Source organism: Patella vulgata, chromosome 2 (assembly GCF_932274485.2).
Source record: "Patella vulgata chromosome 2, xgPatVulg1.2, whole genome shotgun sequence".
Lineage (NCBI taxonomy): Eukaryota > Metazoa > Mollusca > Gastropoda > Patellidae > Patella > Patella vulgata.
Window position 1 is genome coordinate 33,004,177 of NC_065880.2, and position 23,245 is coordinate 33,027,421.

Sequence of the window (23,245 nt, forward strand, 5' to 3'; positions counted from 1 at the left end):
GAAAGCGATCAAATATGACGTCATTGAGGGATTCCCCCATTTGAAGGAATCCCAAAATGTGACGAAAGTGGCACAAGTATTTCGTTTGCATTTCTACAACTTTAGTGTGAAGTAAACAAGAAAAAAATAAATATACAGACGGATAACTTTGTGTGACTTTTGTTGATCATATAAAAACTTTTCAAATATGAGTGTGCATGTCTCAAGGTGTAGCCATGCAAGGATTGGTTTTATTATTAGAAAAATGAACAAATTCCAGCATCAACAACAGACATTGTCTCAGCTAAATCAAAGAAGTTTAGCTTTTTGGAGTTCACGTCCAGATGATTGGACTAAGGCAGTAACAGAAGCTGAGAAAATTGTTGGATACCCGACATCTTTTATGAGTTTGCGATGTCTTTTAAGTGACGAGTTATCAAATGTTGCTATGCACATGAGAAAACTTGTAGGGACTAATCATCCTTTATTAAGAACAGCAAGGTAGCCTAATCACGCTGTTTGCATTGTTTGTATCTGAAAGGTTCAGTGAGGTTTATAATGTATTTTTTTTTATTTACAAGAAACAACCTTCAGAAAATATGCCATAGTAGTTGTATTGTTTTCACTACGGTTGGTACTCTAGCACATGCCGTATATGCAGAACCATATTTCGACTGCAGTCAGATATCTGATATAAGATATGTTAATTGGCTTAGCTTGTGTAAACTTGTCCTTATGTGAGTATAGTGGATAGATGGTATACTGGTATCTGTATTTTATCCAACAACCTAATTAGGCTTACATGTACATGTACGTACTTATGTACATGTACATTAATAATATAGCACCAAATGATATGTCAGATCAAATCTGAATCAGCATACAGTGTATGAATTGCCTTGTTCAACTTAAACTTCGAGAGACATGAAATACATAACCAACTAAATATATTTATCATTACTTATACCCTTTAACAAAATATATCTAAGCACACTGTGGTGAAGACTTATAAAAGTTTAACTTTATATTATTTGTATTTCAGAGGTTTAGTGTATGATGGTACCCACAACTTACAGACACGAGGTTTAATAGTTTTATTAATGTCTAAAACTGCTGGTGTAGCTCCTCATAAAGCTCAACAATTGGTAGAAAAAGACATGATAGATGGAATTTTACCCAGGTAAAATGTAGGAGCATGAATATTTTTCTTATTACATTATTATCTGTTAAAGGGCGTATACTATATGTAGCTTTATTAATTGAAATTAACCAATATTGACTTTTAATTTGTGTTTTTAGTTTTGAATATTATCGATAATATTGAGTTAGGGGTAATACATGTGTAGCTCTTTTAAGTAGTCAATACAACTGTCCATGTAGCTCTGTATGATTCCCTTTTCAATCATTTTTCATTCAAAAATAATTGGATCAAACTTATTATTTATATCTCAAAGTTTACAAATAATGATAAACTCTGCCCAATAACTCAAGAACAAACTATTTTAACTAGCAAGCATGGAATTAAAAAAAATACTATATTATAATCATCTACTGCAAGTGTATTAAATCTTACAAACCTGTACATTTCTCGAAAATAATATTTGAACACTTTATTTGTTAAATATGTTTACAGTACATGTAAATAACATTACTTGACAATATTTCAAGTACTGGAGCTTAAACTGATAGAATTTTTAAATTAAGTCATTTCGCGACTAACATATGGTTCAATTTTATTTCAATAATTTGCATGCTTGTAGAGGTCTTTTAGCAGTGGGAGGAAACTGGAGGACCCAAGAAAACCCACGAGGTTGGACAGGCGACCCTACACCTTGTCATATACTTCCGAGGAATCAAAACCACGCCAGTTGACTCAATGACAGACCTTATGATGCCAGGCGCATGTGCTACCAATTCGGCCATCCAACCCCCCTCAAATTAATATATACATATTAAAAAATTCATATGACTTTTAATTATTCTAGCTTGCTTATACTCATTGTCTAAGTTGTGATGGGTTTTGTCAGCAAGTCATAGTAGGCTTACCCTTTCTAGAACTCCATATACCACTTCTCATTCATTTGGGAAATTTAGATAATGAGCTGGAGGTTGTGATAGGCCTATCTAACAATTTATGTTGTACATTTACCAGGGTTCTATTTCATAAAGGACACATAAGAATTATAAACACATAAATTATTTTCTTCATAATGTGTAAACAAACAATATCTTGGTAGCTAAATGTATATACTGAAAGCTGGACTATTGAATATTATCCTAAAGGCTGTGTAATTTTGTCTGTGTTTCTCATGCAATTCAAGGGAGGTAATTCCATTTGTGAAATTCAACTATGGGAAATTAAAAAAAAAAAATGTGTCTCAATCAGTTGTAATCTTTTGAACACATTTTGTTTTACAGTCAAAGATCTCTAGCAGAAATAACAGAAATGATCCATACAGCAAATTTAATACATAAAGGTGTTGTTAATTTATCTGATCTACAGCCTAATGATGGACCTGTTAAAGATATGGAATTTGGTAATAAAATGGCAGTGTTATCTGGTGATTTTCTTCTAGCTAACGCTTCAACAGGTTTAGCACAACTAAATAACACAAAGGTAACTTGGTAATATTAGGGGGGGGGGGGCAATACAAAATCTCGATTAATCTGGAGACAAATATATTCTCCTTTGATTCCCTCCAGAGCCGCAGTGGTTCAGTGAGGAAGGTACTGACACACTAACCAGAAGGTACAGGGTTCAATTCAGGTACCCAAAGAAAATATTGATTTGTCTTGACATGAATCAGTGACTTGTATCATTTCTACTACTTTTAAGATAGATTGGTTTTTTTCAGGTTGTGGAGGTTATATCTAGTTGTATTGGTGATCTTATATCAGGTGAATTTACAGGTCTTCAAGATAGAAATGGAAACCCTTGTCTTAAACCAGATATCACTTTCTCTGATTGGACAAATCAAACATATTTGACATCTGGTAGCCTACTAGCAAAAAGTTGTCAAGCTGCATTGGAATTAGCTGATCACGACCAGAACTTTCAGAAAAAGGCATTTGAGTTCGGCAAAAATATGGCTTATGCTCAACAAGTAAGCATTGTCACTAGTTCCGATACTCCTAGCTATAAATTGACTAGTCTAGTTCATATGTATGTGTTGTGGCCCCTTAAATCTTAATTAGGTATTCAACTATGAAAACAAATGTCAGGAAAGTCATCTAGGAGTGATTAATATCTATAATTATCCAATCTAGACTTGACTCTAAGTAACAAAATTTTGTCAGAGACCTACCATGTTTCTTTGCTGGAAATGTCACAAAAAATAAACATCCAAGTAACTTCTGTGGTTTAAAACAAGGATTTAATTAGCCCAAATCAGTTCTTGTACAGAAATCAGCATGAATAAAATATCCAGAGTAGCTTATTCCATAGCCAATTCTAATGTCATTTGATATTTTCGGACAAATCTTTAACATATGTATATTTTTTTTTAAATATTGTCAATTTTTATTATTACAGCTTAACGAAGACCTGAAACCATTTATTACACCAGATGATAACATAGATCAAATGTCAATATCATCAGCTCCTGTTATTAAATATATTTTATCACAGACTCCAGGCCTTCCTGTTTCAACACTAAATAATTTAGACAATAGAAAGGTGAAACATTATAGAAGTAAATTTATAATATAAGTTGGTTGCACCATGGTTTACAGTACATGAGTTAGCTAGGTCTTAGTTATGCAGGTTGCAAGATTTTCAGAGCTTAAATCAGACTTACATTTGCTCAAAACAGTGAATTTTAATTTTAAAATACTAGGTTCTTTCAGGAACGAAATACTTGTACTGACATATTTTTTTGTGGGGGGGGGTTTCAATAAAAGAAATACCGCTTAACGTCTTACTGCTCTGCTCCGACTGGCATGGGCTAATGAAGAGGGGCATATGACATACAGTGCAGGATGAGCCACATATGGCGCAGACATCAGTGCTATGGTTAGATCAAATTCAAACTGCCAAGGGTTCTTTTATGTGTACACAGGACCTTGGGTTTTTGTCCCATCCAAATGACTATACATTGTCCCTTGCCAGGCCCTCCATCTTATACAATTGACAAGGGGTAACGACACCAGCAAATCCTGATGAACTTTATCAGTTAACCCCAGGATCGAACAGAACAGGAGCCAAAGTCTTATTCACAATAGGGGGGTTGGATGGCTTGGTGGTTAGCACGTGCGCGCGCGCTGTATCATAAGTCTGTCATTGAGTCAACTGGCGTGGTTTCGAATCCTCGGTTGTACGTAACAAGTATTAGGGTCGCCTGTCCAACCTCGTGGGTTTTCTCTGGGTCCTCTGGTTTCCTCCCACTGCTAAAGACCCCTACGCACAAGCGAATTATGGAAATAAAATTGAACCATATGTTAGTCCCGAAATGACCTAGTTTGTGTCGAGTGGGGACGTTAAACCCCATTTCTCTCTCTTTTATTCACAATAAAGAATAATAGGCTATTGTAGCCACTGTTATACACTAAAGAATTTGAAGCGGGCATTCTACCCATATAATATATGGAGCCCAAGCTTTTATTTTAAATAACCACAAGTGGTTTTATATGCTAATTTAAAACGAGATAATATTTATAGATGATTTGTGGATAACAATGTGGCAGGGATGGCAAAATTACCATTACCTATATAGTCTGTATAATCTAATTAGATCTTTATTTCATTTCATCTGTCTATTCTACATAAGCCAAACTACTTATAAGTTCTCTTTGAAGACTGATTTGAGCCACTTATTATTGCCAAAGGAAACATCTTTTCCTTGACGAAATAAGGGATCAAGTCAGGCCAGTTGAATGCAAATTGCAAACTTCTGAAAGATGTTGGACTGCACTGTAGTGTAAATATAAACAACATAGAAACCAATACAGTAGACTGTATGCAGGGGGGAGACTGGGTAGCTCTGTACCCTCAAACCAACTGGTTTCCTCGGGCTCCGTCGTGGCGACGAATATGGGACACGAGACACGACAAGAAAACAAAACTAACTTGATTCACCATTTCCACCACCACTAATAGATCATTTTCTCCTCAGATTTAGGCCATTTCATTTTTCGGTGGATGTGATGATCTATTTTTTTATTTTGAAAAAAATTATATGTCCATTTTTTTTCCAATTGGGCCGCTGACCACCATGGACCCCTTGGATCACATCTGACATTCAGAGGCCCGGTCATTCCCTGACTGTGTGAACACCAAAATTGAGACACTTGTTGAAACATCAACCTAATTAGTGATGTGAACAACCTTTAACATAGTATAATGCACATAGATGTACCAGTACATTCTGCACATATATTTATTTTCCAGATCAGGTTAAACCCCATTTCATTTCATTTATTTTTCAGATATTGAATTTAGTAAAAGAAGGATGTATTATAAAAGATTGTCAAAATCTGTGTTTAGAATATGGGCAAATAGCCATAGACAGTTTAGATGTTTTTCCCGATTCCCAGGCCAAATCAGCTTTAATCAACATTGTTCAGGCAGTGACAGAATAATACTATATGTAATATTAGAAAAGTTGCACTTATGGTTATTAGGACTTTGATTAGGATCATGCCCAGAGAGGAGAAATTCCGAACCCTAACATTAGATATTGGTGGACTAATGAACCCGCGGGCTAGTGCACCTTAACCCTATAACCCAACCCCTATAATAGATATTGGTGGACTAATGAACCCGTGGACTAGTGAGCATGTGCTGAATTGATTGTGATTTAATTGTGTGAATTACATGTATTATTATATCCTTTAGTCTTCTGTTTGCCAGTGTAACATATTTATACTTGCCAGAGCACAAAGGGGACTGTCTTAAAACAGAGTTCCAGCTGCTGGAGATTTTATTCAATATATCATGTTGAAAGTTTTAATCATCCATGGACGCCCCCCCCCCCCCCACCCAATTGTTTATCGCCTTTTTAATTATGTCATTTGTGATGTCATGGTGGATAGTGTCAGTCACTGTAAATAAACAGATCAGCAGCCTACATGTATATCCCCTGTTGGAAGTTTTCAAGCTTCAATGTAAAAATAACCAATTCTCTTTTTTACAGCCCTGTTAAACAAATTATTTGAAAAAATGGCAATAAAATGGCAAGTGGCACCTTTTCATTGATGTTTTGATGATTTAGAGAGCCTCGATGAAAAAAAAGAATAGTGACCCACATTTTGATGCGGTATTATTATGTCGTCGCCAATGTCCATTCACATTTGTTTCTGTTAAGCAGATCACTTAAAATGTAGGCCTATGTTTATATCCCAAAGATCTTGATTTTGGAAATGGCGGCCGTCACTTGAATTATACGAAAATCACTTGCATTGTCCGTGGACACCCTAGGTTACAATATTTATTCGATTTTGACGAAACTTAAAACTATATTTTTTTATCCCAAAGATTTCGGATGGGTTCAATTATGACACATTTATTAGGTTTTGATGAAACTTAAAATATATTTATACCCTAAAATCGCGAATGGGTTCGATTTTGTCACATATCGCAGTCAGTTAGGATTCCCCCCCCCACACCCATTATGAAATAGTGCAAATACATAGACCCCAGCTGTGATCAGTCTGGAGTTCATACTTTTTTTCCCTTCAATTTTTGATGAAACTTAAAATTATGTTACGAATCAAAAGACGAGTTCAATTTTGGAGCTCAATTTTGGAGCGGACCTTTTACACAAAATGTAAAACAAAGTTTGTGGGGTTTCATATTGTGGTGAATTTGGAACAGGAAAGCATTCTAATCGTTCGCTGGTGATTGTCCTTCCGTCACCAACCGACTATGGATAATCAGCATTCCGCGACCTTTGGTTGCGAAGCTACCCGCGTACCATTAGTCTTCAGTTGCAATGGGGGTTGGATGGTCGATTGGTTAGTACTGCGTGCTGTATCATAAGTCTGTCATTGAGTCAACTGGCGTGGTTTCGAATCCCCGGTTGTACGTGACAAGGAGTAGGGTCGCCTGCCCAACCTCGTGCGTTTTCTCTGGGTCCTCCAACTGCTAAAGACCCCTACACGCAAGCGAATTATAGAAATAAAATTGAACCATGTGTTAGTCCCGAAATAACCTAGTTTGTGTCGAGTGGATGTTAAACCCCCATTTTTCTCTCTTCTGTTGCAAATTCTGGGAGAAGTTTGCATGACAACTACTTGTTTTCAACTGCAGTAAAACACCATTTATTTAGTCTATAACTATAGATTTTGGCGTTTAACTAGCTGGAAGCTCTCTGTACAGACTTTGTATGTGTCATTCCATAAAAGTACAAGGATGCCTTGTTTACTTTTTTTTATATACAATGCATGTATTTACAATCGAAATAAATCACTTGACTTTTGAGCATATAAAGATGAAAAACCTGAAAAACACGTGCAAACACAAATTCGTGAGGTCAATCGTTGCAAGTTTGCTTAAACTGAACACGCACACGTAACTTGAACTGGAAAAACAAATAATTTTTTTTATTTTCATCTTTGTAAGAAAATGACGCGCCTTTCAAATGTAGAACGTCTCTATGCTGGTCAGTCTGTGGTCACTGTTGCAAGAGCCTTTAATTGTTCACGCCAGACAATAATTAATCTTAGAATGAGAGAGCTTTAAACTGGAACTATTGCCGACCGCCCAAGGGCGGGAGCGCCACGTGTGACGTCACTCCAGGAAGATCAAGCAATACGACTACGTCATCTTAGAAACAGATTTGTCACTGCAACCTCCACAAGTAGAGAGATGTTTGGTGGAAGGGTAACTGCACAAACTGTTCAAAATCGCTTGCAGGCTGCTGGTCTTCGAGCTCGGAGGTCCTATAATGGACACCTCTTCATCGCCGTGACGAATCTCGATTCACTTTGAGATTTGCCGATGGCAGGGTCCGTGGCGTGTGTTCCGCAGACGAGGTGAACGTTACGCTCAAGTATGCGTCAGAGAAGTTGACCGATTTGGTGGCGGCAGCGTCATGGTTTGGGGTTCTTTTTGTGCACATGGACGTTCTCCTCTTGTTGTCCAAGGGAATTTAAATGCTGTCCAGTACAGGGATCAGATTTTGCAACCTGTTCCTCTTCCGTTTATGCAGAGACATGGGCCTGGACTAACGTTTCAACAAGACAATGCTCGACCCCATACAGCAATTGCTACCCATAATTTAAGAAATGTCGGTGTCGCTTAGCCACGACCTTAATCCTATTGAACACATCTGGAACGAACTGGGTCGAGGTGTTCGTCAGCAAGTGAATCCACCACTGACGTTGCAGAACCTTCAACATGCTCTTGCTGAGCAGTGGTGAGGTCTTCCTCAGGGTAGTGTTTACCAATGTTCTGAGATCCACGAGAAGACGTTGTGTGGCAGTACGAGACGCTAGGAGGCCACAACCGTTACTAAACACTTTATTCCGATTGTTCTCCAAGTCTGTGAATTTCATTTTGGGGGGTACTGTGTCAAGGACTTTCGGCGAGACGTATTCTTGCTTTCTGTTGATGTCAAGGTCGTCTATGCACAACATAACACTAAAAGAGTTGCCTTAAAACAAATATTAAAAATCTAGTCCCAAAAATCCCGAGTGTCAAGTTTTTAATTTGGCCGAGTATACATCAACAATTACTCTTGGTGTCGAATAGAGGGTTAGTATCAGGGCTATCTTAAGTCTTTCATTCAGAACACGACCCCGATGCTTCATGGCAGTTTATTTTGTATGTTGTTCCTGTTCGTAATTGTATCACGATCATTCTTGAAAAAATTAGTAGGGGGACCTACATCCATCTTTATATTCTTAAAGATTATATAAGAGCTACGACGTAAATATCCCTCTAGTATATAGATCTTTCTCTTGGCCTCAAATGTTATATACATTTTTAATTAGACATTTCACATGCCAAGCCCATAAAACCCCTCAGACCATCGGATGGTTGTGATTTAAACGGAGAAAAACACAGTCGCCACTTCATAATTTAACAAGCGGTTGCCCTGCAAGATACATCCACATTTTGCAAGAGATGAACTGTGCCATTCTTCAAACGTTATAACAGACGACACGCTGGGCGAAACAATGCAACTACTTAACCACCAAAATGATAGGTAACTTAGGTAATCAAGCAACGAAATCACCAAATGAATGGAGGTTTAACGCCCCGCTTTTCTGCATTAAAAAATAGATAATGTAAAGGGAATTTGCGGAATATTTCAGTCAAATTTATCCACTCTGAACCGAGATTTTAGTGACTGAATTTTCGGCCTAGGCTTGATCATCATTACTAAAGTCGCTACAATAAAAAAAAACAGTCTCGATTACCCATTTCATGATTAAATTATGAATGGAAGTCGAACAGGAAATCAGAACCTAATCCAATAAACATCGCAGGCTAGCGGTGACATCGAGAGTTTATTATGGTCTGGATAAGTTAAAGATACATTATGGGAGATAAGATAAAGAGATGGCAGTTCTCGCTATAATAGTTAAAAACTAGAGTGTAAAAGGTAATTTGCTGAAAATTTCAGTCAAATTGATCCACTATGAGCCGAGAAAGAAGCGGGTGAAATTTTTGCAGTCTCGGTCATCATTACTAAAATCCTTAATATAAACAGCATAGTCTCGATTATCCACTATTGATTTAATTATCAACGGCCGTTGGCGGCATATAGGAATCTAATCCAGCCAACATCGACGGCTAGCCTTGACATCATGAGTTTATTATTGTCTGAATAAGTTAATTAATGCCTAATTGATAATTTAGATAATATTTCAGGCCTAAAGAAAGCCTTGTAATAAGCAGATTTTGCTCTTGCATAATGCATGTTTAATTAAGGCCTAATTAATAATTTAGATAACATTTCAGGCCTAAAGAAAGACCTGCAATAGGCAGATTAGCTCTTGCATAATGTATGTTTAAGTAAATGGTTAATATTTAATATTGTACATGTAAATGCACATTATTCGAACTAGAAATTAATGTCTTGGTCGCCAACCAGATGTTCTGATCTTTTATTGCTGGACTCGTACTCGTGTCAATGCCAATTTAAAAGGAGACAAGTCTTTAACACAATATCATAACACAGAATGCTTTTGAGCGCCATTTTGTTATGAAGCGACCCGATGATCAAGGCTAAATATATCGCATATCAAAAATATTGTGAATGTTGATGTAAATATAGCACTCCACTTCTTTATTACAACACCAGAATGGTCATACATCAGTAAAAGTAAAATACAAAAACAGAAATAAATGTTTAAGATGTAACCATAATGAATAAGAGCTGTAATTCACGCCTGCTGCCATATGTTCTGCAATTTTCTCTAGGATTACGACGTCCTTCACAAGCTACAATGGCCAATATATACTATTCAAAAAAAGTAGGGGATATTTGATTTTTAAGTGTTATTAAAGTCACCTAATGAAACTGACGAAGAAACAAATGACAAAATGAAATGAAGTTCGCATTCATCGATTTATTCCAAATGATCGTTAGACTAAGTAAGGCACAGACTGACCATTATAAGGGTAAAATGATACCCGGGGTCAAACAGCAAAGTTACCACAGCATCACAACCAAGTCAGTAACGGGTAAATCCTCCTCTGTTTGCCAAACAAGCATTGATCCGACGTGGCATACTCCTAATGAGACGTCTAAGGTCATTTTGGTCCAGATTGTTCCATTCCTGTTGCAACGAAGCAGCAAGTTCTTGGACATTGGCAGGACGTTGTTGACGTTGACGTAACCTCTGTCCAAGCATGTCCCAGACATGCTCGATGGGGGAGAGGTCGGGACTCAGTGCTGGCCAAGGTAATGTGGTGATGTTCTGTTGTTGGAGGTAACCTGTAACGATCCTGGCCCTGTGACATCTTGCGTTGTCATCCTGGAAGATGAAACGGCGGCCATGACGTCGTGCGAACGGCACAACATGGACTGCCAAGATGTTGTCCCGGTAGTACTGGCCTGTAACACGCCCTGCAACAACATGTAAAGCCGTTCTTCCAGCAACAGTGATGCCTCCCCACACCATAACAGAACCACCCCCAAATCGATCATGTCTGATGACGTTAACGTCTTGGAAGCGCTCGTTTCGACGACGCCACACCCTCCTACGTCTGTCCAAAAAATCAACCGTGAACCTTGACTCATCTGAAAACATCACATTGCTCCAGCGTCGATTATCCCAGTGTTGACGATCCCTACACCAACGACGTCTTGCCTAAATGTGATGATCTCTCAAACAAGGGATCACGCGAGGACGTCGGGCGCGAAGGTGACCCCTATGCAGTCGATTCCGAATCGTCTGGCCACTCACTCTCACGCCAGTGTCTGTTTGAAGACGAGCGCTGATCTGATTTGCTGTGATGACACGATTTCTCAAGGCCAAGGTACGGATAAATCGATTCTGGGCTTGAGTTGTCGCCCTTGGTCGACCTGAGCGTGGTCTGTCCTGTACAGATTGTGTATCACGGTATCTGGACCATAGCCTGCTTATGACAGACTGAGAAACATTCATCGTCCGCGCCACAACCGCCTGTGTTGTGCCGATCTGTAGCATGCCAAGGGCACGTAACCTTTCATTTTGGGTAAGCCGACGCATATCAAAATTTGTTTTCTGGTCACTAAAACAATTAAACTGATGTTTCCACCCTGGAATTCAATGCCACAATGACTGTAACATTCAAAGTCAGAGTCGTGCAAATCTTGGGTTGGACCCCCATGATGATCCCAAGCATCACCTGCATTCCATGCGGTAGCTATTGGTGCGTTTGGGCGTCACATGTAACTGGAAATGTTTCTTCTGTTAGGTTCTATAGTGACTTTTTTCGTAGTCATTTGCATATTTTAGTATTATGCCCCCAAAATCAAATATCCCCTACTTTTTTTGAATAGTATATATGAATGACCCAAAATCATTACTTTGATGACCATCTTCTGATAAAGAGAAAAAAAAAATGCAATTAGTCTGGTGGATCAAGGGTAAGTATCACCAACAGACAGAATTTAGGACACGACGTTCTTTTAGAAAAGTTTGAAGGGCCCGTCTGAGATATGGAGATTTCAGTGCCTAAAATTGGGTTGAAATGTGATAATGTTGATGAGCATCTTATACATTAATAAATAAATGTAACCAATTCTTTTGACGGTATATAGCGAAATGCTATATGCAAAATCAAATTCCAAGTATATTGTCATGTACCACGAAAGAGCGAAATTTAGTATCGTTCATAAAATATAAACATTTTTCTGGCACATTGATATCTTCTTTCCAGATGGTAAGGTATAAGAGGGGTGGGGTAGCCGACATTGAGGCTACAATACTAATACAGGGATGCTGTCTTGTCGCAGCGAAATGCGATATGAAAAATCAAATTCCAAGTATATCATATACCATTTAAATAGAAATTTATCATCGTTCATAAAATTTAAACATTTTCCTGGCACATTAATATCTACAGGGTGAATTGTAAGGTATAAGAGGGGTGGGGTAGCAGACATCGAGGCCATATTGATATAGGATGCTGTCTTGTCTCAGCAAAATACAACATACCATTTGAAAGAACAATTTTAAGAAAATATAAACATTTTCCTGGCACATTAATCACTTCAGGGTGAATTTTAAGGTTCAAACTACTATTATTATTCTATTTCGTTTCGTTTCGTTTCTGCCAGAAACGTGTCTGTTAATTTTTGGTTGGGCCCTATCCACCAAACATAGAAGCTTCCAGTATAAAGCCAAATAAACAAAACATAGAAGAGACCGCCAGATGCCTAAATATAATATAAACTATAATAAATAACCAATAACCTAACACTCACTATAGTAACAATTAGTGTCAATGCACAAGATGATATAGCTGGTATTCATGGTAGTAAAATTAAAGAAAAACCACAGGATCGTCCGCATATAATTCACATATACCATATAACAGCAACAGCTTTAATGATTGAAAAGGATGAGAACGCGCAAACAGGGGCTTAAATACTCAATCTCAGCACGTGCAACACGTCATAAACGGCCCAGTTCATTATGGCAATAGGGAATCAACAAAACCATAGCGTTATCCGACGAGACGGCTCGACATTATATTGTAGGTATAATATTTGATAACAATAAGTATTCCCAATAATAAACATGCAGTTTGACTACTCTGTTTCCCTTTACAAAACAAGCACAAGTACACATAATTAATATTTCTCACACAAAGATTACATTAATGTAATTTTGGTAATTAAAGATACATTATGGGAGATTAGATAAAGAGTTGGCAGTTCTCACTATAATAGTTAAAAAATAGATAATGTGAAGGGAATATGCTGAAAATTTCAGTCAAATTGATCCACTCTGAAGCGAGAATTTAGCGATTGAATTTTCGGCCTAGCCTCGATCATCATTACTAAAGTCGGTACGATAAAAAACATAGTCTCGATTATCCATTTCATGATTAAATCATAAATGAAAGTTGAGCAGCAAATCGGATCCTAATCCCGTAAATATCACAGGCTAGCGATGACATCGAGAGGTGATTAGAGGGTTGGAGACAGAGTAAGTGATGTGATCAAGAAGAATGAAATGAAATGAATGAATGGGGGTTAACGTTTTACTTTTACCCGGCTGATGAAGACGGGCATACGCCATACAGGGTTTACTTTACGTGCAGGACAATATGTACACGGGACCTCAATTTTTTGCTCCATCCGAACGGCTAGAGTTTATTGGTCAAGTTAAATGTTAGATGGATCTCCTTCTGTTGGATATTTAGTATTATACAAAATATCTTAAACAGAAATTTTAGCGTGGTGTAATGAAGTGTAAGAAGATACTGAAGATGATGTGGGTATTGTGTAGTTACTTTAGTAACGAATTATCATTTCAAATGACCATCTTGTTTCAATCCATGAAAATCACGAGCATCCGATGGCTAGAGAGTTGATTATGGTTTTGTCATATTAATAATTTATATAACGTTTGGGGCCAAAAGAAAGACACGCAATAGGCAGATTAAGCTATTACATAAGGCATCTTTAAACAAAAAAATAACAACGCGTTTCTGTTCACAATACAAAATACGAATGAAGTTTTATGTCTCTCTTTTCATTCTAGCAAGTGTATTTCCAAACCTTAGTCTGGGATAAAATAGGTTTGCATTGGAAGATCTTTTGTGACGCATTTTACACTGAAGTTAATGCCATCAAAATAGTTGCTTTGTTTTTCTCTCTAATTTATAGACTTTGTTACGGTTCTCAAAGTGAGTATTGGAAGTGTATCTGACTCAAGTTAATCTCATCAAAATAATTCTTTTTTTTCTCTTATTTATATACTAGTTTATTTTCCCAGAGTCAATATTAGCAGATTTTGATACATATAACAATAGAAAATCGTCTAAGTTTGATAGGTAGCCAACAATATTTTATTAAAACCCGTTTTTCCCCAGACGAATGAGAAAACGTGACTAATACGTTTTGACAGAGAACCTTTCACAATAAATAATTTACTTACAGTGGTAAAGCAAAATTCATCCTTGACATGTACATCACGTATGTTTCTTTTATATATTAATTGACAAAGCAAAAAGGAAATCAAATACGAATTTCAACATTTATTTGAAGGGTTTATTTGACAATATCTTTCATAGGGATACATCCGGCCTTGAACACCCAGTTAATACTTTAATGAGTTTTGTCATTATGGAATGAAAATTTAAACCATTGGCACTACCATCTTCAATAGAAGGCTTGAGCTGGCTTTAACTACGCACATCTTATCCAGATACTGTAAAACTCACAGTCGATGCTTCAGGAACATGTGACACTATTGGCATGGCCTAGGGCGAATTTGTTATATAGAATAAAATTAACGTACCCCGACTTTGCTGTAGAATTTATCAAAACTATTAAACTATTCTTTAAAAGATAAATTAGTTTGTTAGAAATATCCTACTTGTCTGCACCAATCGGACTAATGAAGGTGGGCACACGCCATGTGTAGTATGAGTGAAGTGAAATTTTAACCGAAGACCGGTTTTCACCTACTCTTCTACGAATTCCAACTGCCAAGGGTCCTTTTACGTGCACATGGGTAAAGGGTGGGGGCGGTCTCTGTTTTTCATCTTCGAATTTCGCCCTTGAATATCTTTGTTGACGTTGTATACTGACCAAAAAGGCACCTTCATGGCTGCAGAAACACGCTGCTAAATACATTGTAATACGAAAACGGTTATCTTTGGCAGGAGAGAATGACGCCAAATTGAAAATCCACTCTGAATCTGAAACTTTTGCCCTGAACTTCATTTTCATCGTAAAATAAAGGCTTCTTTAATACTTGACTTTAGTTTAACTAGTATAGGTACAATCACTTGTTATCAACTGTTTCAATTTACATTTTCCTATGCATTCGTTGTCCAAACTCAAATGACCGAAGTGATCGTGCTTTGTTTTTATTGTCAAATTTTATCCACACGTCGTGATACCAGCTCTGTTGTTGCGAATATACAAGTTGGATTTTCAGTGAGGATTCTTTTAATCGTTGAAATATTTAAAGTAGCTAAGTCTCTAACTCAATATCATTAAAAATTTTCGACTTTGAAACCACGAATTATTTGTCAATTCAAATCAACATTGGTCTTGTGATCTTACAGGGAAACTATGGGCTTCTGATATCCAATATGCAAGACAAAATAAACATTTTACCATTGGTACACGAATGAATGAATGAATGAATGAAATATGGTTTTATGGCACGTCAGCTCCAACCGGGCTATATTGCGCCAAACATATGGTGAATCTGAGACAAATTAAAACAATATCACATAAATGAATTTATATATGTAAATAAAAACAAATATCACAGAAAATATATTAATTAAAAATAAATATAACAAATCTTTTACATATATAAATATTTAGAACGATATGCATGATTAAATATATACAATTAAAATTGATTATAAAAGTTTGTCTCTTTTAAAAATGTTAGCACTTTGTCATATAGCTCCGGTTGAGCAAATAGCTGACGTACTGACTGGCAACGGTAATATTTAGATCTAATGTTCTTGAGATGTTTGCACTCAATCAAGATGTGTTTCACTGTCAAAGGAACATGACAGTGAACACATTCCAGTTGAGGCTCTCGCTTCAAAATGAAAATATGAGTTAAAAAAGTATGACCAATGCGAGAGCGACACAAAACAACTTCATCCCTCCTGTTGGTTCTATAGGAGTTGGGCCAATCTCCTAGGAGAGGCTTAATGTGATGAAGTTTATTTGTGCCTGCAAAATCCCAAGACCGTTGCCAGCGGTCATAAATAAAATGATTTATACACGAATTAAAATCTTTATATGGTATTAAAAAGGGTGATTGGGGAAGATCTAAAGCAGCTTTGGCAGCAAAATCTGCTTGATCATTCCCCCTTATATCTACGTGACTGGGGAGCCAGCAAAAGACGACGTCTTTACTGTTGAACTCGTATGATAATAGCAGATGATAAACATCTGCTACTAATGGGTGTTCAAGCTGTTTGTTGTTAATTGCTTGAAGCGAGGACAGAGAATCAGTAAAGATGATATACTTTAAAGATGAAGAGGATTGTATGAACTCCAAGGCCTGAAGAATGGCCTGGAGCTCAGCTGTAAATATTGAAGCAGCAGGTGGAAGACACACAGAAATGGTCTCAGATGGCGTCACGGTAGCCGAGGCTACCCGATCACCATCTTTAGAACCATCTGTGTAAATAGGAGCATAATCACCATACTTAGACCTTAACTCTCTAAAGAGAGATTGGAACACCGTAGAGCTAGTATCTCTCTTTTTATGTTGAGTTAGATCGAAATCGATCTTTGGGGGAGATATAGCCCACGGTGGAGTCCTAAAGACAGGGGTATTCGCAATACTGTCAAGGCTGATACCAGCCTCAGACAAAAGGGGTTGTATGTGAATACCGATTGGTACACGAATCGTTTACCATAATTCGTTTCAGCGCCATTTGGAACAAGGGACTCAAAGAACGAGGCTAGACATTCCACAAATCATGTCAAATGGTGACGCTATATTCTTATTTGGAGAGCATGCGCAATAAGTACCATCGATGTAGACTGGAATAACCAGACGCTAAAGATTACAATTCAATTGAGACTTCTGGCGTATTTCGCCGAACATAACTGGTTAGAAATTACAGTAAAAACAGAAAAGATTTAATGTAAATCAGTTTATATACATTCATATTACATTATTATATGCGTTACGACCCATTTGTGTCAATTTCTAGGTCCAATATATTAGCGATTTAGCTCCTTTAATGGTACAATGGAATTTATTTAACCGGAGATGATTTCAAAAAATAGTGAAGTCTTTGAAGGAACTAATTCTTTAATTTTTGGCACCTAGAATTGGACACAAATGAGTCGCAACGCATATTATAATTTAATATGAATGTATTCAGACTGAATTGCATTCAATCGTTTCTGTGCCCCTTATGTCCAAATAACTCATAGAAATAAAACTAAACAACGGAATGGAGGAGGTAAATCGTAAATCTAAAAAGGATATCTTTGAAAATGCCCTCCGGTTACAAAACTAAATTAGACAGGAATTCAAGAAAATAAATTGACTTAACAGTAATTCAGAAATGGCTTCAAATTAGAGAAATACATCAACCAAACGCCTTTCGTTGGGTTGTCAGGGCCAATCATTTATATAAAATGGTTTTCTTTGATGACTGAGATTCTCTTGCACCATTTTCTGGGGTATCCGTGCCTCGAAAGCATGCGGCCCAGAACCCAAATGTAATAAGGCGCATAAAATAGCAAGTTTGGTCTGTAAGTTAATGTTTTGGGGGCCATTCGTTCTTTAGAAGATGTACCCAGTTCTAGTCCCTTATACCCCCACCCCTACGACCTGCGACAAAGAACCCAAATTTACGAATAGGCTTAACTAATCACTGCTTCATCAAAAAATAGCAACCTTGGTATCTTAACGAATGTTTTGGGGTCAATATGTCATTTGAATATACATGTAATATCCTTATAGGGATATCAGCATTGTTACGTAGGTTGTAATTATTTGTTGGCGTGTAAAGCTCAGATAACTTATCTGTAAGATAGTTTGGTGAATTGTTAGAATTAATATTAATATTATGCAAAAGTGAGACTCTTTTTATCCTGCGATAAGGATATGTGTCAAAGCTTGCACTGGCAATCGTCATGACCGCGTATCTGTTACAAGAATCTACTGTGAGGTCAACAACCTAACTTCATATATGCACACTTACATGATAACCAAAAAGCAACAAACCTTCGTGCCAAGTCTCTATACGCAGTTAAATGCTACCCTCAAGTTGGGTTATCAAATAAAACATCAAGTTTGATGATATCCTGGGGATTTAGGACCTTATCAAAACCCGACTTTATATATTAATATGTCTACCTGCAATTAGTATCGCTTGTCAGGTATTACTACCTGTATTTATATTGGATATACCTGCACACAAGTAAGTTTGAGTTGTTTATTCAAATTCATAGTATTAAAATATTGTGGAATGTTCGTTTGTCACACTTTATGGGATAAACTGTTAACGTCCACAACAAAACTTGTTTTATAGTTTTTAGTGGGGTTTTCTTTTACAATGTTCATCGCCATGTAACATTCGAATAAGTTTTTATAAATTTGATGATTTCCGGCGTATTTAGATGAATATAAGCGGCATGGCTTTTGCGAATATTGCTATTTTTCTTTAGGAATTTTTGATACTGGTTTCAGAACGTTAATTGTAACGTGTCATTAATTGCAATTTCGTTAAAAATCTTATTCCTTAATATAATAGAAACAACATTGTTCTAAATTTTAAAAGGGAAACTAGTTAAAGTAGCTAAGTCTCTAACTCAATATCATCCAAAATCTTCAATATTGAAAACACGATTTATTTGTCAAACTAAATCAACATTGATGTTGTGATCTTACCGGAAAAAGATGGGCTTTTGATATCCAATATTTAAGACAAAATAAACATTTTACCTTTGGTACACGAATCGTGTACCATAATGCACTTCAGCCCCAGTTGTATCAAGAGACTCGAGGGACGAGGCTAGACACATTGCACCAAATCAAACGGCGTATGTAGACTGGAATAACCAGACGCTAGAAATTTGCACTCGCTTGAGACTGCTGGCTTATTTCGCCGAACATAATTGATTTGAAATTGGAGTAAAAACGGAAACCATTGAATGTAAATCAGTTTATATACATTCATATTACAGTATTATATGCGTTGCGACCCATTTTTGTCATTTCTAGGTCCCAAATGTTAGCGATTTAGCTCCTTTAAAGATACATTATGGGAGATTTGATAACGAGTTGGCAGTTCTCACTATAATAGTTAAAAACTAGATAATGTAAAGGCAATTTGCTGAAAATTTCATTCAAATTGATCCACTATGAACCGAGAACAGAGCGATTGAATTTCCGCCTAGCCTTGATCATCATTACTAAAGTCAGTACGATAAACAGCATAGTCTCGATTATCCATTTAATCGTTAAATCGTGAAGGAAAGTGATGCAGTAAATCGGCTCACAATCCACTAAAGATCGCAGGCTAGCGATGCAATCTAGAGTTGATTATAGTCTGGATAGGTTAATTAATGTCTAATTAATAATTTAGATAACATTTCAGGCCTAAAGAAAGACCTGCAATAGACAGATTTATGTCGTGCATAATGTATGTTTAAAGTTCGAGACAAACCCGGTTTACATGTATATCTAAATAAACGTCCACCATTTTTATTTTAAAAATGAAAAGATGTCCTTGACACAAAAATTATGTGTGAAGATTATATCCTTTAAACACCTTTGACCGTGTTCGAGGTATATGATAATAGTAATACTCAATACACAGTTTATGTTTGTCAATCACAAGTCTAAGATTAAAGTGCCACTAGATCAGTAAAATGTATTTGATTTAGATTTAACCTGAATTGAACGGATAGTTCAAAGTATATTATGTGAAAGAATTCGCCTATCCATTACCGAGTTATGTTGTTGTTCTTAGTGTTTAATGTCCGCTTCCACCGAAGGTGGTATCGTAGACAATCTTACCGAGTTACGAGTCATGCACGTTTTACAGTGGTTTTCAAGAAGTTCAGAGACTTGCACAAAACCGCCCGATTGAGATTGTCCGCCACATGTTACTCTATTCTTACTTTTTGAATTATATGTTATATCAAATTAATTAGACGCTACATTTATTTTTTGTTGAAAGTGATAATGCTTTGGGAACAAGAATTACATCTAATGCCCTTCATTTTTGTCTGTCCATTCATATCATTATATCGTTTATGGTGTGAACGTGTCACCCACAACCACCCCTGCTTCTTTGACTGTTTCCCATTCTGACTTTAGAATGACGTCTGTCAAAGAGAGAGAGAGAGAGAGAGAGAGAGAGAGAGAGGGGGAAGGGTAACCTCCACTATACAAATTAGGTCATTTCGGGACTATAATATGGTTCAATTTTATTTCAATAATTAGCTTTCGCATAGGAGTCTTTAGCAGTGGAAGGAAACTGGAGGTCCCGGAGAAAACCCACGATGTTCGACAGGCGATCCTATTCCTTCTCACGTATCAGCGGTGAATCGAAGCCACGCCACTTGACTAAATGACAGACCTTATGGTCCAACACCTACGCGTTAACCATTCGGACACGCACCCCGCCCCCTCGTCTGTCAAAGATGTCAAGATGTTTTTTTTTTCATAGAGACGCAAGTCAAGTATTTTTGGCTTGTTTTCTTGACAAATCCTATAGTGACATAAAGCGATTATGAGAAACAAATACCTGCGATTTATTTCATAATCAGAGGCGTGCTGGGGCCTCCGAAGGAGGGTATGCAGACCAAACTTTTCGCACTTAAGGGGGAGGGGCGGTGGGAGTGGGTAATTGATTCTCGGCGTCGGGAAATTTATGGTTCTGTTGTTCATGCTAGAATTGATTCGATGTACACTGAAAAAGCCCTTGTGTTGGATCTCAACACAAGAACTTTTGTTAAAAATATTTAACACATGTTTGTGTTGTATTGCATTGCAATGACACAAGTTTGTGTTCTTTTCAATGTCTTAACACAAACTTGTGTACATTTATAAAATCTTATGTGTTTGTTTTTCAATATAATAAATTACGTCGACATTAAAGATAACATTTATTATGTTCCTTTATCACATTATGTTTTTTATTTATTGAGAAAATCTGAATGGGATTGGGGAACTGGATTAGGGATCTGGCCTAGCCTATATGTAAAACCACTCTTCCTGAATTTGAATGTCGAGTAATTCACTTGATTTATTTTTTAATATTTCTAATTATCTAAAAGGATATATTAATTATTACAAACATTATTCTTACACATAACCATAGGCGTACGGGGAAATTTTTGACTGGGGGGCGGTGGTGGTTGGTGCCCCAAAAATGTAGTTAGGTTCTTAATATGTTACATAATAATAATAAATTCGCTGTTAAATTGGAAACATTCAAGAACACAATATTTTTTTATACAACTTTTACAAAATACAATTGTGTGCCCAAATTTTCCCAGCATTTGGTTCCCAGCCCCCCCCCCCCCCCAGCTCGTACGCCTATGCACATAACCATATTGACATCTACTTCACATTGCATGGTTGGTCGACGCAACGCCGTGTATGGATAAAGTTGCGACAACTGTGAAGCCAGGAATTTCATATGACGTCATGCAAACTTATTATCTATTTATATGACCTATTATATTGTTGGATGTCATAGATTTCAGCGAATAAGTGTATATAGGACATAAAACGTACATTTTTTAAACGAACATACTATTATTAGTATTATATAACAAGAAGCGCACATTATTGTTATATAGCCTTATTCTATAAGAAAAATCAAAATAAAAGATACACTAGATAAAAGTACTATTAAACCAGGGGCGGATCTAGGAATTTTGAAAAGGGGGGGGGGGGCGCTGCAAAATGAAGACGGGGATTGCCGCTGAGGGGGGGGGGGGGGTCCCCAAGAAAATTATCCGTCATTTCCTTGCATCTGTAGCCATTCCAAGAGCCATTTCCCAGACTGGTGTGTTTGAGTCGATGGTTCGAGTCATTTGGGATCCCTACAACGGGTTGGGAACGGACATATTTGAGTCTGAGAAAAGGCACTTTCAGCCGTAAAAAAGGGCACTGTTGAAAATTAGGGGGGGGGGGGCGCCCCTCGCGGCCCCCATTGAATCCGCCTCTGATTAAACATATTTAACTTGCATTCGCTTTTAAAGGAGCTAAATCGCTAATATTTGGGAACTAGAAATTGTCACAAATGGGTCGCACTAACCTTGATGTTGACAAATACGTAAAACGATATGAACATCAAGGTGATATATGCATATATGCAGCATAGATAATTAAAACTTCTATTCAAGTTAAACCAACTGTATCTATTTATGTCTTACGTCGAGCTGAATACATTTTATGATTTATTGTCATTAAAACATCTATTGGTGATTAACAGTGTGTAACTAAAAACTAAAATTGGATCTTATCATTGCCAATGATATAATGTACCTTGAATTTTTTTATCACGAAGTCTATCGCATCCAGATATTTAAAGCGCGTTTACAATATATTCATTTTTTTGTATCGTAAAATTCATCTTCATTTGACGAACTACACCCAAACTACAGTCAGTGTAAACACGGTTTGGAGACTGTATCTGAACTACAGGGTACATCGAACTACAGTGTACATCATGCTTAAGAGACACTATCTAATATCCAACAGGAAAAATGACGATTAATTTAATATCCGCCAATTGGTGTTGCTGCTATTTTGTATTTTCAAAATTTATCTTCAAATTCAGAGACATCGAAAACCATATAAAAGACATTGCAAAAGTCATATCTTATGTATCTTAAGAGATGCCCTTTTAGTCTACCAAATTTATGTTTTTTTTTGTTAAATTGCCTTATACATGTATTACCAAATTCGGTAGCCCTTTTAAAAGAAATGCCCAGCACCACATGGAAAATACATTTCTTTAATTGATGTTTGTCAAATTCGATTTCCGCACATTTCGCGTACATAACCACGATATAATGGTCGAACATTACGTACATCAGATAAACTATTTTTAAAGCCCAAAACTGTTCAACTAGTCTCTTTTAGTTATCAAGCACCTGTTTTATGGGATAATCTACCATTTAGTTTAAGATGTTGTACA

The 23,245-nt window shown here is 36.9% G+C and overlaps 1 protein-coding gene across 1 annotated transcript; it reads left to right on the top strand.

Annotated features, from left to right (window-relative positions):
• The first annotated feature begins 33 nt into the window (after positions 1-33).
• LOC126810434 (all trans-polyprenyl-diphosphate synthase PDSS2) lies at positions 34-6,165 on the top strand. The gene is made up of 6 exons (XM_050535505.2): positions 34-480; positions 1,022-1,159; positions 2,398-2,596; positions 2,835-3,083; positions 3,512-3,655; positions 5,404-6,165. The coding sequence occupies exons 1-6, from the start codon at positions 188-190 to the stop codon at positions 5,554-5,556; spliced, it is 1,176 nt and encodes a 391-aa protein (XP_050391462.1). The 5' UTR covers positions 34-187; the 3' UTR covers positions 5,557-6,165.
• The last annotated feature ends 17,080 nt before the right edge of the window (positions 6,166-23,245 follow it).